The sequence below is a fragment of the Suricata suricatta genome, chromosome 4, assembly GCF_006229205.1.
Source record: "Suricata suricatta isolate VVHF042 chromosome 4, meerkat_22Aug2017_6uvM2_HiC, whole genome shotgun sequence".
Classification (NCBI taxonomy): Eukaryota; Metazoa; Chordata; class Mammalia; order Carnivora; family Herpestidae; genus Suricata; species Suricata suricatta.
The window spans coordinates 131,458,123-131,476,853 of NC_043703.1; the positions used below are offsets into that span (position 1 = coordinate 131,458,123).

Consider the following 18,731-nt stretch of genomic DNA (forward strand, 5'->3'; position numbering starts at 1 on the left):
AATGTTTAAAAATAAATAAATTACCAAAAAAAAGGAAAATGTTAATTAGGGGGCGCTGTGAGAGCGTCCAGGCAAAGGGAACTTAAGTTGCAAAGGTCTTGTGGCAGGAGGCAGGCCACAGACTCAAAGGAATGCTGGCTGAGGCCCAGAGTACAGAGAGGAAAGTGTCGGGGTAAGAGACTGGAGAGACTGGCCAGGCCAAACCCCACAGCTTTCCTTAAACTGTTTTAAGGATCCGGAAGCAATTAAAAGCCACTAAAAGGATATAAGATAGGAGACAGCAAAATCAAAACTGCATTTTCAAAAGATCAGAATGAATTAGAGGTATTTCAGACTGCAGTCTTCTCCCTACGAAATCAACACAGCCTGACCTTTCTCAGAACCAGACTCAGCATCACAAAACCCGTTTCTAGTGCTGAGTCTGTCACCAATTAAATATGAATCTTTATATGAGTTACTTTACCATTATCTCTAATAAGGTCTATCCTTGAAGATTTCTGAGGCCTCAAACAACTCAAAAACCTCTTTTTCTCAGACCTTATCCTCTAACTTGCTTTGTTTTCGGAGTCCAAGGAAAAGAGAAATCTAGCACTTCGACAATCACCTGTTCTCCGAGACTGAGGCTGTGCTCCCTACCAAGGCACATGGCACCTTCACTCCTGTGACAAGCCCGGCCTCCGCCAACCACTCACAGACCACCTCGGGGTTTACCGTGTTCTAAAGATTTTTGTTTCCACAATGGGGCAGAGGGAGATCAATGTAGGTTGTAAACTGATTTTGTTTCTTTCTTTGCATATTGTACAAAGGACTCTTCACATTTTAATGAAATGAGAGCGAAATCTAGGAAGCCTCCATGACAACTTCAATGTTTTAACAATTATAAATCTTACCATGTTTCTTAGAGTAGCAGTTTGAAATTCAGTCTGGCTATGATTGTAACAGGTCTCAAAATAAGGAAGTCAGACCTAGCAATCTGCAGGCAGCTTAATTACCTGCTCCCAAAACGCTACTGGTGACTGGACAAGTAGCCCGCAGAGTGCAGGGTAAACACATGCTTCAGATCAGCAATGCAGACAGTCGGCTGCAGTCCCTTACAGGAAAAGCCGCGGTGAAAATCACCCAGGACAGGCCACCAGACTTCCATAACCGTGCCCTCTCTGCAGCGAGAAGTTTTCAGATACAGTCTGGTCACCTGATGGAGAAAGGTACTAACCTGCTCTGTATGGGCCTGAAAACACTGACAGAAAAATAAGAACCTGACTCTCTAAATTCAACTGAAGAATCTAATTTTCATTAATTTTTTAAAATCTAATACTTATTTCATGGCACAAAACAATGTACCAGCTTCTCCTATGATCTTTTGGGAAAACAATCTGCAAAACTCACATTATCAATGTACAATTAATCAACTTCTAAGCACTCCCCCTCATTTCTACACAAGTACCCCCAGGATTTTATATGTTAACATCAAAGAGGAAGGCATGAGGCTACCGGGCAAACAGGGACTAAAGGTGCAGGCCAGGGCATCTGAAATAACAGAGCACGTGAATTTCTTCCTGCTTTTGTGACTTCTGAAAGATGCAATTTTATGGCTCTGAAAATAATCTAAACACAAGAACAACAAATAGAAAGAGTCCAAGTAAACCTGAACCTAGAGTCGTTAGAGCAAGAAACCAAAGCATTTCAGTGTTGCAGAGAAAAGACCAGATCTTCGGTACTGCCTAATCTCACCCAGACAACAATAATGATTTTTAAACCCCAGCCATTTTAAGGAAAGTGGAACAGAAGACAGGCAATCTGGGAGAGAGAAGCCCAGGTAGGAGTCAAGAACAGATCCAACTCCTGTCTCTGAAATCAGCTGTACAAATATGACAAACACAATTTCCTGAGCCTCTGAGTATACTTCTGCTTTAAAAAGTAACAATTTCTGGTGCACTTGGGTGGCTCAGTCGGTTAGGCATGGACTCTGAATTTCAGCTCAGGTCATGATCCCAGGGTTGTGGGATCAAGCCCCACGTTGCATCAGGCTCCATGCTAAGCACAGAGCCTGCTTAATATTCTCTCCCTCCCTCTACCCCTCTCCCCAACTCCCACGCTCATACTCTCTCTAAAAAAAAAAAAAAAAAAGAAAAAACCCCAACATGATAGTAGTAAACAATTTAAGATGGCAGATAGAACACAAAGTGGCTTCCCAAGTGCTGAATACTAAAGGAAACAAAACAGAAGCAATGCAAACACTTGTGGGGTGTGAAAGCACCGGCCCAGAAGGCACCGGTAGACAAGTGCTGCAAAAGATAAACACAAAATGATGTTTAAACTAATTAAGGTGCATAGGTTGTGTTTTCTTTAAAATGCTTCTTTTAGAAATCGCCCTCACAAACAAATACTGAATCTTTAAAAACCCTGCCCTCTCAGGAAGCACCTAGGTGGCTCAGTTGGTTAAGTTTCTGACTTTGGCTCAGGTCATGATCTCACAGCTCAGGAGTTTGAGTCCCACGTCAGGCTCTGTGCCGACAGCTCAGAGCCTGAAGCCTGCTTCGGGTTCTATGTCTCCTTCTTTCTCTCTCTGCTCCTCCCCCGCTGGTGCTTAGTCCTTCAAAGATAAATAAATAAACATTTAAAATAAAATAAAGACTGCCCTCTTCCAAAAGAAATCACCCGCTGTTCCACCAGTCACCACCAGTGGGAAGCAGAGAGTTGCTGCAGCAGGAACCAAAAGCCCACATCTCTGCTCTTCGCTGGTTCACACCTATCTTCAGGCAAATCAGCCTGTCACTGAGCTCTGTACCATCTCAGGAGCAGGCTTTCCCTTGTCCCTCCTCACACAGGGTAGAGGGAATCTGCTGCACTGCAAGAGGGGGAGCATCCCCAGTTATAATCTGGGAAGCATTATCTCATAAGATCAGGGTTCAACCACAAGAGACCGGCTGATGTAAGTAACAGTATACCTATACAAGGCACAATCACACCACATTTAAAAAACAAACAACTTTCCAGATACTTTCCAGATTCTCATGATGATATAAACACGTATTTTAAAGGCATGGGGGTGGTTCAGTGGGTTAAGTGACCAACTTCCGCTCAGGTCATCATCTCAGTCTGTGGGTTCGAGCCCTATGTTGGGCTCTGTGCTGACAGCTCAGAGCCTGGAGCCTGCTTCAGATTCTGTGTCTTTCCCTCTCTCTGCCCCTGCCATGCTCATTCTCTCTCTCTCAAAATAAAATAAAGACATAAAAACAAACAAACAAAAAAACAACAAAAAAGTATTTTATATTGTTAGGAGAAATGTGGTGGGGGGAGGCAAAGTACAAAACTCTGATTTAAGTGACTTCCACCATGTTGTAAAAAGAAAGTTCACGTAGGGGTGCCTGTGTGGCGCAGGTAGTTAAGTGTCTGACTTTGGGTCAGGTCATGATCTCGTGATTCGTGAGTTCAAGCCCCACAGTGGGCTCTGTGCTGACAGCTTGGAGCCTGCTTCAGATTCTGTCTCCCTGTCTCTCTGCACCTCTCCCGACTTATGCCCCCCCTCTTTCTCAAGAATAAACATTAAATAATAACAATAACAATAATAAAAATAAAAAAGAAGGTTCATGTGGGACTTAATCAGCTTTTGTATAATGTGGTGCTTGTGCAGGGACAAATCAACAAAACAGAGAAGAATAGATTACAAATCTAGTAGCAGGCCTAGGCATATCTAAAACCTTGAAAGAAGGAAAGGAAGGATTATAAAATCATGAGGACAACAAACTCAATAAAAGGTACTAGAATGGTTATCTTTCATATGGAAAAAAGAATTAGATTCCTATATCTCATTCAAGTTTCAAAAATAAAGTCCAGATATATTTATAGTCATGAATATGAATACTATTTTTAAACTATTAGAAAAAAATAATGACACAGTGAAGAATGGACAAAGGATATGAATCTAAAATACAGAGAAGAAAAATCCTGAAGAGTCAATAAACATGAAAACCTGCTTAACCTTACTAAGTAAAAAATGCAAATTAAAATGAGGGAAGCATGAGGTTAGTAAAAACTTTAGTCTGAAAATACACAATGTTGAAGCCAATATAAGAAAACGGATGAGGACAGGAAAACACTCAGTGACTGCTTGTGGGATTATAAACTTCTACCAGGGCGCCTGAGTGGCTCAGGTGGTTACGTGTCCAACCGTTATTTCAGCTCAGGTCATAATCTAATGGTTAATGAGATCAAGCCCCCCAAAGGGTTCTTGCCCTAAGAGGGCAGAGTCTGCTTAGGATTCTCTCTCTCCCCTTCTCTCTGCCCCTCTCCATCACATGCTAGTGTGCATACACACACACTCTCTCACACAATGAACATTAAAAAAAATAAATACATATATATATTTCTGCCTGTGTAGAATAAATTTGTCTGTGTTTGGTCAAATTCAAAGTGAGCACTGCCCTATGAATCACTATGAATCAGTATTCCAATTCTAGTTCTGCCAGAGAGCTCACATACATGCTCACAAAGGATATGTGTAGGGATTTTCAATGCAGCATTATGGGTAGTAGCAAATGAAAAATGCTTTTGCAGGAGTCCAGATGTTCATCAGTAAGAGAATACATAAATAATGTGGCGCAGTATTCCATGAAGGAGCACGACAAATACTACCCAGTGGATAAAGTGAGTGAACCGGGTATGTGCTCATTAACATGGCTAGATATCAGCAATAGGCAAATAGCAAAATGTCACAGAGTAAACTGAAACACGTGCAGAACAATCCTTATGTTCTTTTCAGACACACAAATACATAGTGGAACTAGAAAAACTAGAGACACAGCAAATCTATCAGAGCAGCTGCCGCTTCACAGGCAGGAAGGGTGATGGGCGTCGGAGGTACAGAGGATGCAGAACTGGACTAGGGAGACCATATTAGGGACTCAAAATTACAATTGTTGAGATTTCTTTAATCCAAAGAACTAAAATACTAACATTTGTCTTAGGTGGCATTATATGGAATTTTATTACATTACCCTCTGTTCTATCCTGTAATTTGCTGGTATTACTGTTTATAATACATGAAAAGTGGCTGGAAGGAAATATTACAAAATGTAAGAATATTTTACTCTGGGTAATAAGACTTTTTTTTTGCCTGCTGCTGTGCTAAAATTTGCAATTTTTCACTAATAAGCATATATTAATTTTATAATTGGGGGAAAATCTTTAATGTGATTAGATTCCATATAATTTTGGTTCACATAAATTATCTGTTGACAGGATTCTGAAGGTTTTTACAAAGGTGACGCTTGTACTCTTCCTCCTTCGGTAAAGTACAACTTCTAAACAACCAAAATATAAACCTATTTTGAAACCCCTAAACTTTTATATAAAACATTAATGTACCAATAGAGAACAGACTTTGCTTCTACAAACAGCATTCTAGTCTCTAAGAAAGCATAAACAGAGGAGCTCCCTGATGGCTACAGAGTGTTCATGCTTTCACCATTATCTATAGTATAAGAAAGCTCTGGAAGAAACGAACTTGATGTACAATCCAGTAGGAGTTGTTACATTCCTGCGGTGTTTAGTGGAAAGCATCTCAAACGGCAACATAATGAGACAGTAGTAGAACCTCTCACTGTCTTCCATTCCATCCCATCAGAAAACGACATTGGGACTTTTAGGAGGGGACTTGCGGAAACCTGCCATGAGTGCCGGTATCATAAGGACCAAGGTGTGGATTAGCAGAGAAGAACCAGAGACAGAGAAGAGTGGTCAGATTTTGGATCTATTTTGGGGGGAGAATTTTCAGGACTTTTTGATGCATTTCACTTGTTGGTGATTATGGCTTGAAGAGGAAAAAGGAAGACACGATTGGAAAGTGTATTTCTTTAAGGTTACAACTATAAAACTCTGATAAATTTAACAGAAAAACAAAATTATTGCCCACATTTTTCTGCATACTCTGGGCAAGATTGCATTTACAGTCATCATCAACAGAGCACGGCACTGAATTTTCCTTTTAGTTTATTTATTTATTTTTAACATTTATTCATTTTTTGAGAGACAGAGTCTGAGCGGGGGAAGGGCAGAGAGGGAGACACAGACTCCAAAGCGAGCTCCAGGCTCTGAGCTGTCAGCATAGAACCCAGTGTGGGGCTTGAACTCATGGACTACGAGATGATGACCTGAGCTGCAGTCAGGCACTTAACCAATTGAGCCACCCGCACCCCTTTTTTTAGTTTATTTTGAGAGGCAGTGAGAGAGAGAGAGAGTGAGAGAGAGAGAGAGAGTGAGACCTGAGCTGAAAACAAGAGTCGGACACTTAACTGACTAAGCCACACACAAGCAGCCCCACAGTAATGATTTTGAAGAAAATGCCAAGAAATTAGTATCCAGAAGAGGCAGGATGGATAGCACGGTGTCATGAGTTATGGTTTATCCAGCATTAAATAAATAGCTGCAACAGCAAGAAGATCTACATTACTTCATAATAAACTGGCTGTGAAGTGCTGTGGTATTGTGGAAAAAAAAACATGGAACTTTTACTATCTGTAATAGGTATTGGTCAAATAATCTCGCCAAAACTCAGTTTTCTCATTATAAAATGAGCATATTACCATGCTTGTCTCAAAGGGCTGTGGCAATCATACAGAAAAGTAACTTGAATCAGCAAAACCCTGGGGCACCGGGGCAGCTCAGTCAGTTAAGTGCACTACTCTTCGTTGTGGTTCAGGTCATGATCTCAGTTCTTGAGATCAAGCCCCGTGTTGGGCTCTGCACTGACAGTGTGGAACCTGGTTGGGATTCTCTTTCTCCCCCTCTCTCTACTGCTCGCCTGCTTGCTCACTCTCTCTCTCTCTCTCTCAAAATAAATAAACTTAAAAACAAAAACAATCTGCAGGTCTACTTTGCTGGACAATGCTGAGAAAGCAGCCAAGCGCCAAGCGCGATGCCTGGCCATAGCAGGCGTTAGTGGCATAAACTGAACATGGCAAGTTGCACTGTTCACGAAGAGAAAAAAGGAAATAGTCTCGGAAGAAGCAACCGTAATGCAATGAAATCATGTACACAAACAGAACCTCTTTCTAGTGAATATTCCACAGAAACTTTAAATATTGATATTGAATAATGACAGAGTAACTCCTATAGCCAACAGTTTCAAGCGGTGGTCACATCCACTTAAAAAAAGCTGTAAAGCATTGGGCACTTGGGTAGCTCCATCGGTTAAGCATCTGACTCAGGTTCAGGTCACCATCTCACGTGGTTCATGGATCTGAGCCCCACAGTAGGCTCCCTGCTGTAGCACAGAGCCTGTTTTGGTCTTCTGTCCCCTTCTCTTTCTGCCCCTCCCCCGCTCACACTTTTTCTCAAAAATAAACATTTAAAGACAAAAGAGTTCCTTCTCACATTAAAACAAAAAAGTGTAAAGCATTATATAAATGGCATACAACGATTTAAGTACATAGATAGAATATGAGGGGGAAAAAAGCATAAAAGTGAAAAGAGATGGGTCAGAATGTTGTTTCCCCCAGAATATTTTTTACTGTTTCATACCTCCTCCATCAGCAGTCCTCATTTGTCTCAGCTCACAAACACAAGCGGTGACTTAGGGTGAGACACCCTACCCCCAGTTAACCAATCAGCCAAGCCAAACCAACCCCACAGTCGGCAGGGCTAAGAGCCAGAAAACTCTCCCCTCCGTAACACTCCTGTACTGGCTTTAAAATTAAAGTAGCAGAGGAAACAAGAGCCCCAAAGTCTCAAGACGCATCTTACCAGGGTGATGTCTCTAGAAGCCGCAGCTGCGCTCATATGCAAACTAGGCTGCCGCACGGAGCTGCTGCAATCAAGGGCTCGGGCGAATGTCCCAACGGCACTGAATAATCCACAAAGACAAAGAAGGAAAATTTAGGCCCCGTTAGTTTATACTTAAAAAAACACCTTTGGGTTGTGCATGAAAATGGTAGAAGTCCGCGCTAAGGACGCAGGGGCTGCGAGCGGAGGTCTGGGTGGGAGGCTCAGGCTGGTCTGCAGTGCGCCCGGGGCGGGATGCCTGGCTTCCTCCTGTGTAGAGAAGAGTGGTGGCCGAGAAGAGCCCAGCAAGTCTCCGCTGCAGTTCATTTTCAGGGCGGGGCTTTTGCTCTTGGTGTGGTCATTTATGGAGGCTCTCTCGGAGCGGACTGCTTTCGGCAATCAGCCTCAGGGACCTAAGAGAGGGGGGACAGCACAGCGACGGAAGGAACCGACCTCTTCTGTGTCTAGCAGTCTCAGAAAGTCGTCATTCTTAAGTGTATCGGCCTCCAAGAGAGGAGGTAATCCCCTAGACAGGCAGCGGGGAATTATTTCCCATGCTCTTTATGGTTGGGGCTCAGCTGGGTCAACGCTTTTCTTCACACAGGGAAACAGGTAAATTTACACAGGTAAGTAACAAATATTGCTGTCAGTGGGAATGTGCAATGGAGAAGAAAACAGTCAAACAAGTTCTTGGATGTCTGAGAATCAAATATCAAATGAAAAGAATTTTCTTTATGATTTAAGCACTAACAAGCGAATTAACCATATATGGGTCATTATAGGGGCGCCTGGGTGTCTCAGTAGGTTAAGCATCCAACTTCAGCTCAGGTCATGATCTCATGGTTCGTGGGTTCAAGCCCCACATCAGGCTTGGTGCTGACAGCTCAGAGCCTGGAGCCTGCTTCAGATTCCGTGTCTCCCCCTCTCTCTGCCCCTCCCCTGCTTGGGCTCTCAAAAATAAATAAAAAACATTAAAAAAAATTAACTATATATGGGTCATTATAATGAAACTGAGAAAAAGTGATGTGTGTACTATAAAGACGGCAAAGGTCTACTATGAAATAATGTGGAAAAAACAACTTGGTATTCAATTGTGCTCAAAAAGTGAGAAGTAAATGAGCTGCAGAGTTTGACTATTACTGTAAAACATGTTGTGACCACTTCTTTTAGCCTAAACTGTATATCCCAATAACATTTTCCCCTTGAAATGAGGTATCATCAATTGTAGCAACCTCTTCCCATAAGGGCTCAGGCTATAACAGATTTCCACTTAAAAAACAGTGAACAATTGCCACAACACTTTTTTTTTCACGTAATGATTTAGAAGGCCTTCCCATAAATAAAGCATGAAATGAACATTAAGACCTGTTGCTTGTTGTATTTTATTTAATTTTAATTTCTTCTCTCCCCTTATTGTACTGTAAGCATGAGGAATAAATTTTTTTAATGTTCTGATGAACATAAACTGCACGCCCACAAAAGCACACCCTGTACAACTATGCAGCAACAACACCCCAGAACCCCGATGTCACTAACACCCAGGACAGGAAACAGCAACACCACCCAGAACCCCGATGTCACTAACGCCCAGGACAGGAAACAGCAACAGCACCCCAGAACCCCCCATGTCACTAACGCCCAGGACAGGAAACAGCAACAGCACCCCAGAAGACTCCTACTCCTTCCCAATCTGTTCCTTCTCCTTCTTCCCCAAAGAGAACCACCATCATGGATTCTAACATCATGGGTTCATTTTGCTCATTTGAGAACTTAACAGAAGCACACACAATGTACTCTCTTCTCATGCGGCTTCTTCTGTTCAAAATGATGTCTGTGGACTCCCCCGCGCTACTGTTAGAGACATGTTCACTCATTTTCTTTGCTATGGAGCATTCCTTTGTGTGATGCCCTCCCACTCTATTGCTGATGGACATCCATGTCCAGTGTGGGACTACTCTGGATAGTGTCATGAATGCCATTTGTAGATGCATCTTCTGGTGCACAGGTGTATGTATGCACTCCTGCTGAGTACACATTCAGGAGTGACACTCAAAGGATGTGGGTGTCAGAGAGCAAAGTGGTTATAGCAACTTTACTCTCACCAGCGTGAAAGGAGAGTGCTGGCTGCTCTAACTCTTTACCAACGCTTGGCACTTCACTGTCTTTTAAATGTTGACCATTCCAATGGGATGTGCAATGGTATTGGATTATGGTCTTCATTTGTGTTTAGATTTTTTTTAAAAAAACAGAAATTGAGGGGGTACCTGGAAGGCTCAGCTGGTTGAGCATCCAACTCTTGGTTTCAGCTCAGATCATGATCTCAGAGTCCTGGGATTGAGCCCCACATTGGGCTCTGTGTGACAGCTCAGAGCCTGGAGCCTGGCTTCAGATTCTGGGTCTCCCTCGCTCTCTGTCTCTCTCAAAAATGAATGAGTGTTTAAAAAAAAAAAAAAAGACAAATACTAAAGATTCTCTCTCTCCCTCTGCCCCTCTCATGTTCTCTCTCTCTCTCTCTCAAAAAAAGAAAAAGGCACCTGGTGCATCTCGGTCTCTCCTGCTGGTTTCAAGGAAAAAGGAAAAGAAACAAAGAAAATCAAATTTGACACTGCGATGTCTACTAAATAATCCCAGATCTGGGCGACAGTGATTCATTTCCACTCTCAGATCTGCAGTCCCCTCTGTCTCCTGACTGGTTTCCCCAACAACATACATCAGGTCCCTACCTAGTCACCAGTGTATGGGCGCTGGAGTCCCAACACCTGGCTGCCAACATGATGTGTGACTTCCATGGGGACAGGCACCATGAGCAGTGCTGTCATGTCGGGGTGGGCTGAGAGAGACCCTTTTATCCTTTGCATCACGAAAACCGTTGAACGGATAATTCGAGAACATAGTGAAGACCCTGGTAGTCATGTCTGTATCTACTTGATTCTAATATTTTGCCAGGCCTGGTTCATTTTTTAAGGAAATAAATATTAGAAATTTTGTTAAGAGTCTCCTATACACATCCCCAGATCCTATACATACACATGATCCACATTCATCTATATGCCCATTAACAAAGACATCGTGTGTACACAGTACAACTTTTATAAGTGATCATACTGTGTGTATCCTCACCCAAAATTATTTTTGAGATTTATCTCTTTGCTACAAATCCCTTCAATTCATTCATTTTCATTACTGTAAAGTAATATTCCGTTAGTGAATATACTTCAATTCACTAATCAAGTGCTTGCTTATGTACTTAGGTGGGGTTTTTTTTCAATTTTCCCACTATTTACAATGCTATGATAATCTCACTTACTTGCTGCTTTGCAGTAACTCCACCATGAGTATCATTTACTTTTATAACTGAAAAAATAAAAATAAGTTTTTGTCCCATTCATTTTCTCAAAGGGTGTGGTGGGCCGAGCGGAGGAGAGAAAGCCAGTTGGGCAGCCAGGCTTAACACTCAAGGAAAGCCATCTGCTCAGCAAAAGGCCCTCCTCGCACGTGGGTACAGCAAGAGGAATGCAAGGTGCACATTATTACGCACACCTGGATATTCTCCATCTAGAGAAAAAGAGCTAACTGCTTTAATTAAAGATATGGGAGTTCTGGTGGTGAATTTCATCTTCATACTGTTCTGTAGTGTGCAAAGTTTTATAAGAAGATATTCTTAAAAAAATTTTTTTTAACGTTTTACTTATTTTTGAGAGAGAGACACACACACACAGTGTGAGCAGGGGAGGGTCAGAGAGAGAGGGAGACATAGAATCTGAAGACAGGCTCCAGGCTCTGAGCTAGCTGTCAGCACAGAGCATGATGCGGGGCCCGAACCCATGAACCACGAGATCATGACCTGAGCCGAAGCCGGACGCTCCAGTGACTGAGCCACCCAGGCACCTCGAAATTATTATCTTCTTAATCAGTAAATTAATAAATATATTTTCAAACAAAAACTAATGATGAATCCTATTTAGGAAGTGGTGTGAAACATATTTCGGCCTTCTTACTTAACTAGAAAAAGAACACAACCAAAGGAAAAGGTAGACTACAAAGAAAGGAACATACATACACCTATAAATTCTTATAGGAAGAAATTTCTTGGGTCTCCTGGATGGCTCAGTTGGTTAAGTGCCCAACTCTTGATTTCAGCTCAGGTCATGATCTCACAGTTCGTTAGTATGAGCCTCGCATGGGGCTCTGTGCTGACCCTGCTTGGGATTCTCTCTTTCCCTCTCACTGCCTCTCCTCTGTCTGCCCCTCTCCCGCTTGTATGCACACAGTATCAAGTAAAATGAACATGAAAAAAAAGAAAAATGTAAAAAAAAAAAAAACAAAACCAATCCAGAAATTTCTCAACTCCACAGTGCCATACTTACCGTGCTACAACTAAAAACTGGTCAATCTGTCGATCTGTAAGCGGGCTATTTGGATCCCAAACTTTAACTTCCAGTTTGGACTGTTCCCTCTCATCTGATTCTCCTGTCCAAGAACAAAAGAAATGGAGTCTTGTTACTTAACAAGGCAACTGTCACATTCAGCTGATGACCGTGGGCACCAGAGCATTCAAAATGTAAGGCGAATATGTGTGATTCTGGTACATTCTTTCAGCAGATGGACATCTTGTAAAGTGAACACCGATCACACTACAACCAAACCAACCATATGAGAACTTCATTTAGTCAGTAACATGTATTTCTTGAGTGCCTGCATGTGGGAGGCAGTAAGCCTCATGCTGAGGGACATAAAGACCAAACAAACACCAATTCTGCCACGACACACTCTCACTGGTAAAACTAACCCATAAGTCACTACGATACAAACAAAAAGAAACAGACGTCATAAGGGACATAGAGAAATGGCTGTAAGATTCCAACAATTAGAGAAATCACTTGAGACGAGCAAGGGAATGAGGTCATAAAGGGCAAGGTATTTCTGCGAAGAACTGAAGGGTCTGATTGCACAGAGTGGGGAGGACTTAAGTCAGAAATAAGAATATGAACAGTTATGCGGCTTTAAGATGTGACAGAGAGAAAACCAGCTCATTTTGTCACAAGCACATTAAAGGAGATGAGAGTGGATAACTAAGAGAAGAGATTATGAACATATTATTGAAGATTCTACAGAGATTTTACTTCGAGGTAAAGAGAAGCACCAGCCTTTTAAGTAGGAGAGTGGCAAGACCAGAACCAAACTTCATATCTTACACTTAGCAATGGTATGTGCTTTGCTTTACAGAGATACCTGATGAAGACAAAATACGGTAGAGAGTAAAGAGAGATGTATGTAGCAGGTCAATTTCAAGTCTTGAGAACTGCAAGCGTAGTGTTGGCATTAACAGAAAGCAGGAATGCTAGCAGGGCTGAGGGAAAGACTGACAATAATGCAAGATGCTTTCTTTATTTTAGGAATCTCTCACAAGGAAATAGATCTGTCAGGTGGGACTCAATGTCAAGATAAAGGATAGTAAGGGAAAAGAGACTTGGGAGGCAACTGGAAGTCAGATTTATAGCTTTGGATTTCTTAAGCTGGGGACTGGTATTGGCTTTGTTTAGCTTTTGATTTATGGTATGAGGCAGAATGCCTTGCACTGGCAGATATGCTCTGAAGCTAAACATCCCTGATAACTGACAAACGTCGGCTAGGAGCCCCTACTGTGCTCAGACCTAGTATAGGAGCAAGGAGTGGTTCAACAGGAGAAAGGGGGTGGGGTAGGGTGGCGGGGCAGACCCAGCCTTTCCACCTGCAGCCTGCCATCAGGGTGGGGCTTGCCCAGCCTGTTCAAAGGCAGGTAACCACAGAGCCAATTTCCGCCCCCAACAGAAAGAAGCACAAGCAGAGCAGAGCAAGTACTAGATCGAAAGTGTTTGAAAGGATTTTGATTTTCATTGTTTTTTCTTACAATTCTTAGCAACCTAAGCCAAGGCATTCAACATTAGCTCACAGTTAAAAGCCAGAAGATTTGCAAACTGTATGAAATTTGAGAAAGTAGAATGACACAATTACACTTTCCTGTAATCTGCAAATAATAAAACTTAAATAATAATGGTATGGGAGTACATGGATGGCTCAGTCGGTTAAGCATTGACTTCTGCTCAGGTCGTGATCCCACAGTTTGTGGCTTCAAGCCCCACATCGGGCTCTAGCTCAGAGCCTAGAGTCTGCTTCAGGTTGTATGTGTGTGTGTTTGTCTCTCTGCCCCTTCCCCACTCACATTCTGTCTTTCCTTCTTTTTCTCTCAAAAATAAATAAGCATCAAAAAAAAAGTTCCATATCTTGGGGTGCCTGGGTGGCTCAGTCAGTTAGGTGTCCAACTCCTGATTTTGGCTCAGGTCATGATCTCACAGTTGTGAGACTGAGCCTGCATCAGATTCCATGCAGAGTGTGTAGCCAGCTTAAGATTTTCTCTCTCTCTCTCTCTCTCTCTCTCTCTGAGACAAAAAAAAAAGTTCCATATCACTCTAAACTAATGAGAATTCCCCATTTTGGATTTGCCAAATAATTACATTTATATCACAACGTGATCATTTCACCACAGGGAAAAACGTTTAAGAACTCGTGAATAAACCTATTTAGAATCTACAAATCTAAGTGCTCAGCTAAGCTAGTAGTAATCTTTGGAATGGTCTTGGTCCGGACCAAGATTACTGGTCATGTTCACGCTCGTCACTGCAATAATCTCACTCCACTCTTCCACTTATGATGATCCGGGCAATGAGTCTAGTCCCAATTGCATTCCACACTAGCCTATGAACATCCTCCTAATCTCTGATTTCTTAAAAGAATATATTTACCAACTAACTGCATGAATGTATATAGCACCTTATTTTTGCTTCAAAACTTCCTCATAATTTTGAAAAAATGTAGATACAGCAATGATTTTAAATGTGGTATCCCTAACCCCTCCAGCTACCTAGAATTTTAAGATTTCTAGAAAATATGGATGAAAGAAAAAGAAAAGAGAAAATCTGGACAAAGCACTTCTTTAGAATTATCATCTAAAAGTACATAATATTGTTCAAAGACTCTGAAGAACTAAACCTGTATGGAACTCATCCTCAAGGTTCTTTCCTGGAAAAAAGGTTCTTTGTTCTAAACACAATTCATTTTCTTTGCACCAATCATCAGAGGACTATACTTCTCGTGTTATATTAAATTCAGAAACTCACAAAGATGCCATTAGTCACCATTTTTATTCAATATTGTTCTGAAAGTTCTGGCCAATGTTTTATATTATGAATCAAAGGAATGATGAGTTACTAGGGACAAATACTGTGTATCATTTATTTGTGGGATCTAAAAAAGCAATACTCATAAAAACCAGAGTGGAATAGTGGTTACACGGGGCTGTATTGTAAGGAAATTGAAAAGGAAAGATGTTGTTTAGGGATACAAACCGCCAACTAGTAGGAAAGCAAGTCCTGGACATCTAAGGCACAGCATAGTAATTACAGTCAATAATACTATAAACTTCAAAGTTGATAAGAGACTAGATATTAATTGTTCCCACAACAAAGAAGAAAGGATATGATGTGATAACCATGTTAGTTAAGCTATGATAGTAATCACATTGCAACATATAAATTCATCAAATCAATACACTGTACACAAACATATACAATGTTATGTCAATTATATTTCGATAAAAATAACAAAAATAAGCAACTATACAATATATAAACGTAAAAAAACATATATATATAAAAGTAATAAGAAAGGCACAATAAAAACAGAATATAAAAAATATAGTGACATTCCAAAGAAAATATAAGGTAAAAAAAATATGTATCTTCTATTATAGCAGCAAAAAGATAAAACACTAAGATACAAAACTGGAGTTACGTTTTCATACAACAAAACTTTCAAAGAAGATAACTTACAAAAGAGTAAAGATTTAAAATCCTAAGGATATAATTTCTATACAAGTACACCAACAGGCTAAATTTCACAAAATTTAGTTTTGAAGGCCAATAAAATAATTTGAATATTAATCTACACAAATCAAAGAATCTTATTGTGAAAAGCGTAATAGAAGAATTAACTAGAGGAGCCCAGGTGGTGTAGTCAGGTAAGCACTGAACTCTTGATTTCAGCTCAGGTCAGGATCTCACGGTTCGGGAGGTCCAGCCCCACACTGGGCTCTGTGCTGACAGCATGGAGCCTGCTTGAGATTCTCTCTCTCCTTCTCTCTCTGCCCTCCTCTGCTCACACTTTCTCTCTCTCTCTCTCAGAATAAATAAATGAACTTAAAAAAAATTAACTACATTGGATGGGATTATAATATATAGCATTAGAAATTAAATGATGCCATACTGGCACAAATAGAAGCAAAAGCATAGAAGTAGACTAGATCACACAACAATTTATACTTCATAATTAGCACTTTTTAAAAGTTTGTTTATTTGTTTAGAGAGAGGGAGAGACAGAGAATTCGAAGCAGGCTCTGCACTAATAGTGGCGCCAAGAGATGATGACCTGAGACAAAGTTGGACACATAACCAACTGAGCCACCCAGGCACCTCCATCGATAAGTAGTACTATAATAATGTGAGTATTAATGCAAAAATAACACTTAGTGTTAACTATTTCCCAAGAACCCTGAGAGCACAGTTTCTGTTGCAACCTCAGCACTATTGATACTTAGGCCTGAATAACTCTTTGTGGAGGGGGCTGTCCTGTGTTACAGGATGATCAGCAGCATCCCTGGCCTCTAGTCACTAGAAGCCGTGAGCATCTAAGCCCCACCCCTCACTCCCTCTACCAGCAGCGACAGCCAAAACTGTCTAGGACATGGTCTTATGTCCCCTGCCCCAGGGTTGAGAATCACTGTTCTACATGGTTGCAATTAATACTTGCTTACACCTAATTGTTATAGGCTGGTGTTTTGAAGTTAGTTAACATCCACCACATTGGATGAACCGCACGTACTGCAAAATTACACACTAAAAAAAATAGGATTTGTGGAAAATAAAACTTTTAAAACCTATTAAACTTGGTAAGCAGAGAATTAAAAAAAAAGTAATAACCATAATAAAAATACTAGCACAGTTAAATCTCTACTGACATTTGCAACAAAAACAATGGTTGCTTGACTCTTTATCTCCTTAAGTCCTGGACTCACACCTCCTCCAATGCGATGTAGGTCACTGTATAGTTTCTACAAAAGTAAAAAAACAAAACAGGGTGCAGGTTTCTTTTTAAATAGTAGAAAATATCTTCAGAGCCCCCCTCATCTGTAATTCATAAGCTCTGCCATATAGTTTTATCATAGTGGAAAGTGCCACAGATTTTGAAGCCACAAAACCAGCCTTTACCTAGAGGAAAGCACTTCTTGTAGAACTTCCTTCTTTTTTTTCTCTTAAACTGGCCTCACTTGTGAGAATACTTGCTTCCCTGACTGCTGAGAAACGTCTCCTACAAACTGACCCAACTTCCATGCTGTATTGCCATTTCCCTATTTATCAATCACATCTGAACTAATTCAAGTTGAAAAGGAAGTATTGTAGCAGAAGAGATTATACTCATTTAATTTTTTAACTCTCAAAGACAGACACGTCTTGAAATGCCCACATTATCAACAAGGGTTATTTAACTGATGGCAGGGGACAGTGGTGGCCAGGGGAGAAACAACTGTGGCAGTGAACACTGAGTGTCGGGCACTTTGCTAAATGCTTCCCAGGATTACTTCATCGGATCATCACAACACTATGATGTGTGCGCATAAATATTCTCTTTTTAAAGAGGAGGATATGGGGGCGCCAGGGTGGGTTGGACATCCAACTTCAGTTCCGATCATGATCTCAACGGTTTCGGAGTTTGAGCCCCACAATGGGCTCTGCACTGACAGCTGAGAGCCTGGAGCCCGCCTGGGCTTCTGTGTCTCTCTCTCTCTCTGCCCCTCCCCACTCCTGCTCTGGGTCTCTGTCTCTCTCTCTCTAAAATAAATAAACATTAAAAAATAAATAAATAGGAGGAAATGGGAACTTAGAGCGGTTAAATATTTTTCCAGATATTCCAATAATATCTCAGCTAAAGATATTATTGCTATGTTTTGCCCAAACCCACAAAACCTCTGTCATTTTCATTTATTAATCTAAAGTTATTATAATACTTCTTACAGTTACAAATTTAATATCTAAATCGATTTTATTGAAAATTTCAGTATTACAGTGAAATAATAATTCAAAACTTCCCATGTTATGACATCTTTTTCAATGGAAAATTCTCTAGGTGGTTTATTCAAACTCAATAAAGATTTAAAAATTTCAAAGAAGCCTTTATCTTCCTTTGCAAACTACATACTGATCTTTCCAGAGCTCAAGAGTTTGTTAGATGGTGGGTAGCCATAAATGAATTTTAAAATTCTGAAACTACAAAAAGATTTATTCACTAGCAAGACAAATGCCACAACAACATTTTAAAATCCATCAAGACACATTCACAAACAAAGCAAGCCTGTTCCATATTCTGGCAGGGTGCTGATGCTGCCACCTACTCGGGGCATTGATTCAGGTTCTAGGTCCCATGCCAATGCAAATTGGAATATGGCCACTGGTCAAAATGTACCCACTTAGGAGTATCAAAAGCGTTCGTTAACAGAGACTGCAGCAAGTCCCAAACATCTGTTGAGTATGGTATTTTCTACTATTTAATTTCCCTGAAAACAGGTGCTAGCTATGTGTATGATGCTAATGTTCATGTTTTTCTTTTTTTAATATTTATTTTTGAGAGAGAGAGAAAGACGGACAGACAGAGAGAGACAGAGCGTGAGTAGGAGAGGGGCAGAGAGAGAGGGAGACATGGAATCGGAAGCAGGCTCTGGACTCCGAACTGTCAGCACAGAGCCCCATGTGGGGCTCGAACTCGTGAAATGTGAGATCGTAACCTGAGCCGAAGTCGGCACTTAACCAACTGAGTCATCCAGGGGCCCCTACAAGACTGGTTTAACTGCTGGTATATCTATTTGCCACCTTATACCCCCT

General features: G+C 41.0%; 1 protein-coding gene across 1 annotated transcript in view; it reads right to left on the reverse strand.

The window, feature by feature from the left end:
- The window catches only part of MTA3 (metastasis associated 1 family member 3), a 218,107-nt gene that overhangs the window by 60,598 nt on the left and 138,778 nt on the right, over positions 1 to 18,731 (reverse strand). The window contains exons 8-9 of the mRNA XM_029938546.1: positions 12,129 to 12,231; positions 7,744 to 7,843 (exon numbers count right to left, since the gene is read on the reverse strand). Coding sequence (XP_029794406.1) covers positions 7,744 to 7,843; positions 12,129 to 12,231 — 203 coding nt within the window. The remainder of the gene's footprint in view (positions 1 to 7,743; positions 7,844 to 12,128; positions 12,232 to 18,731) is intronic.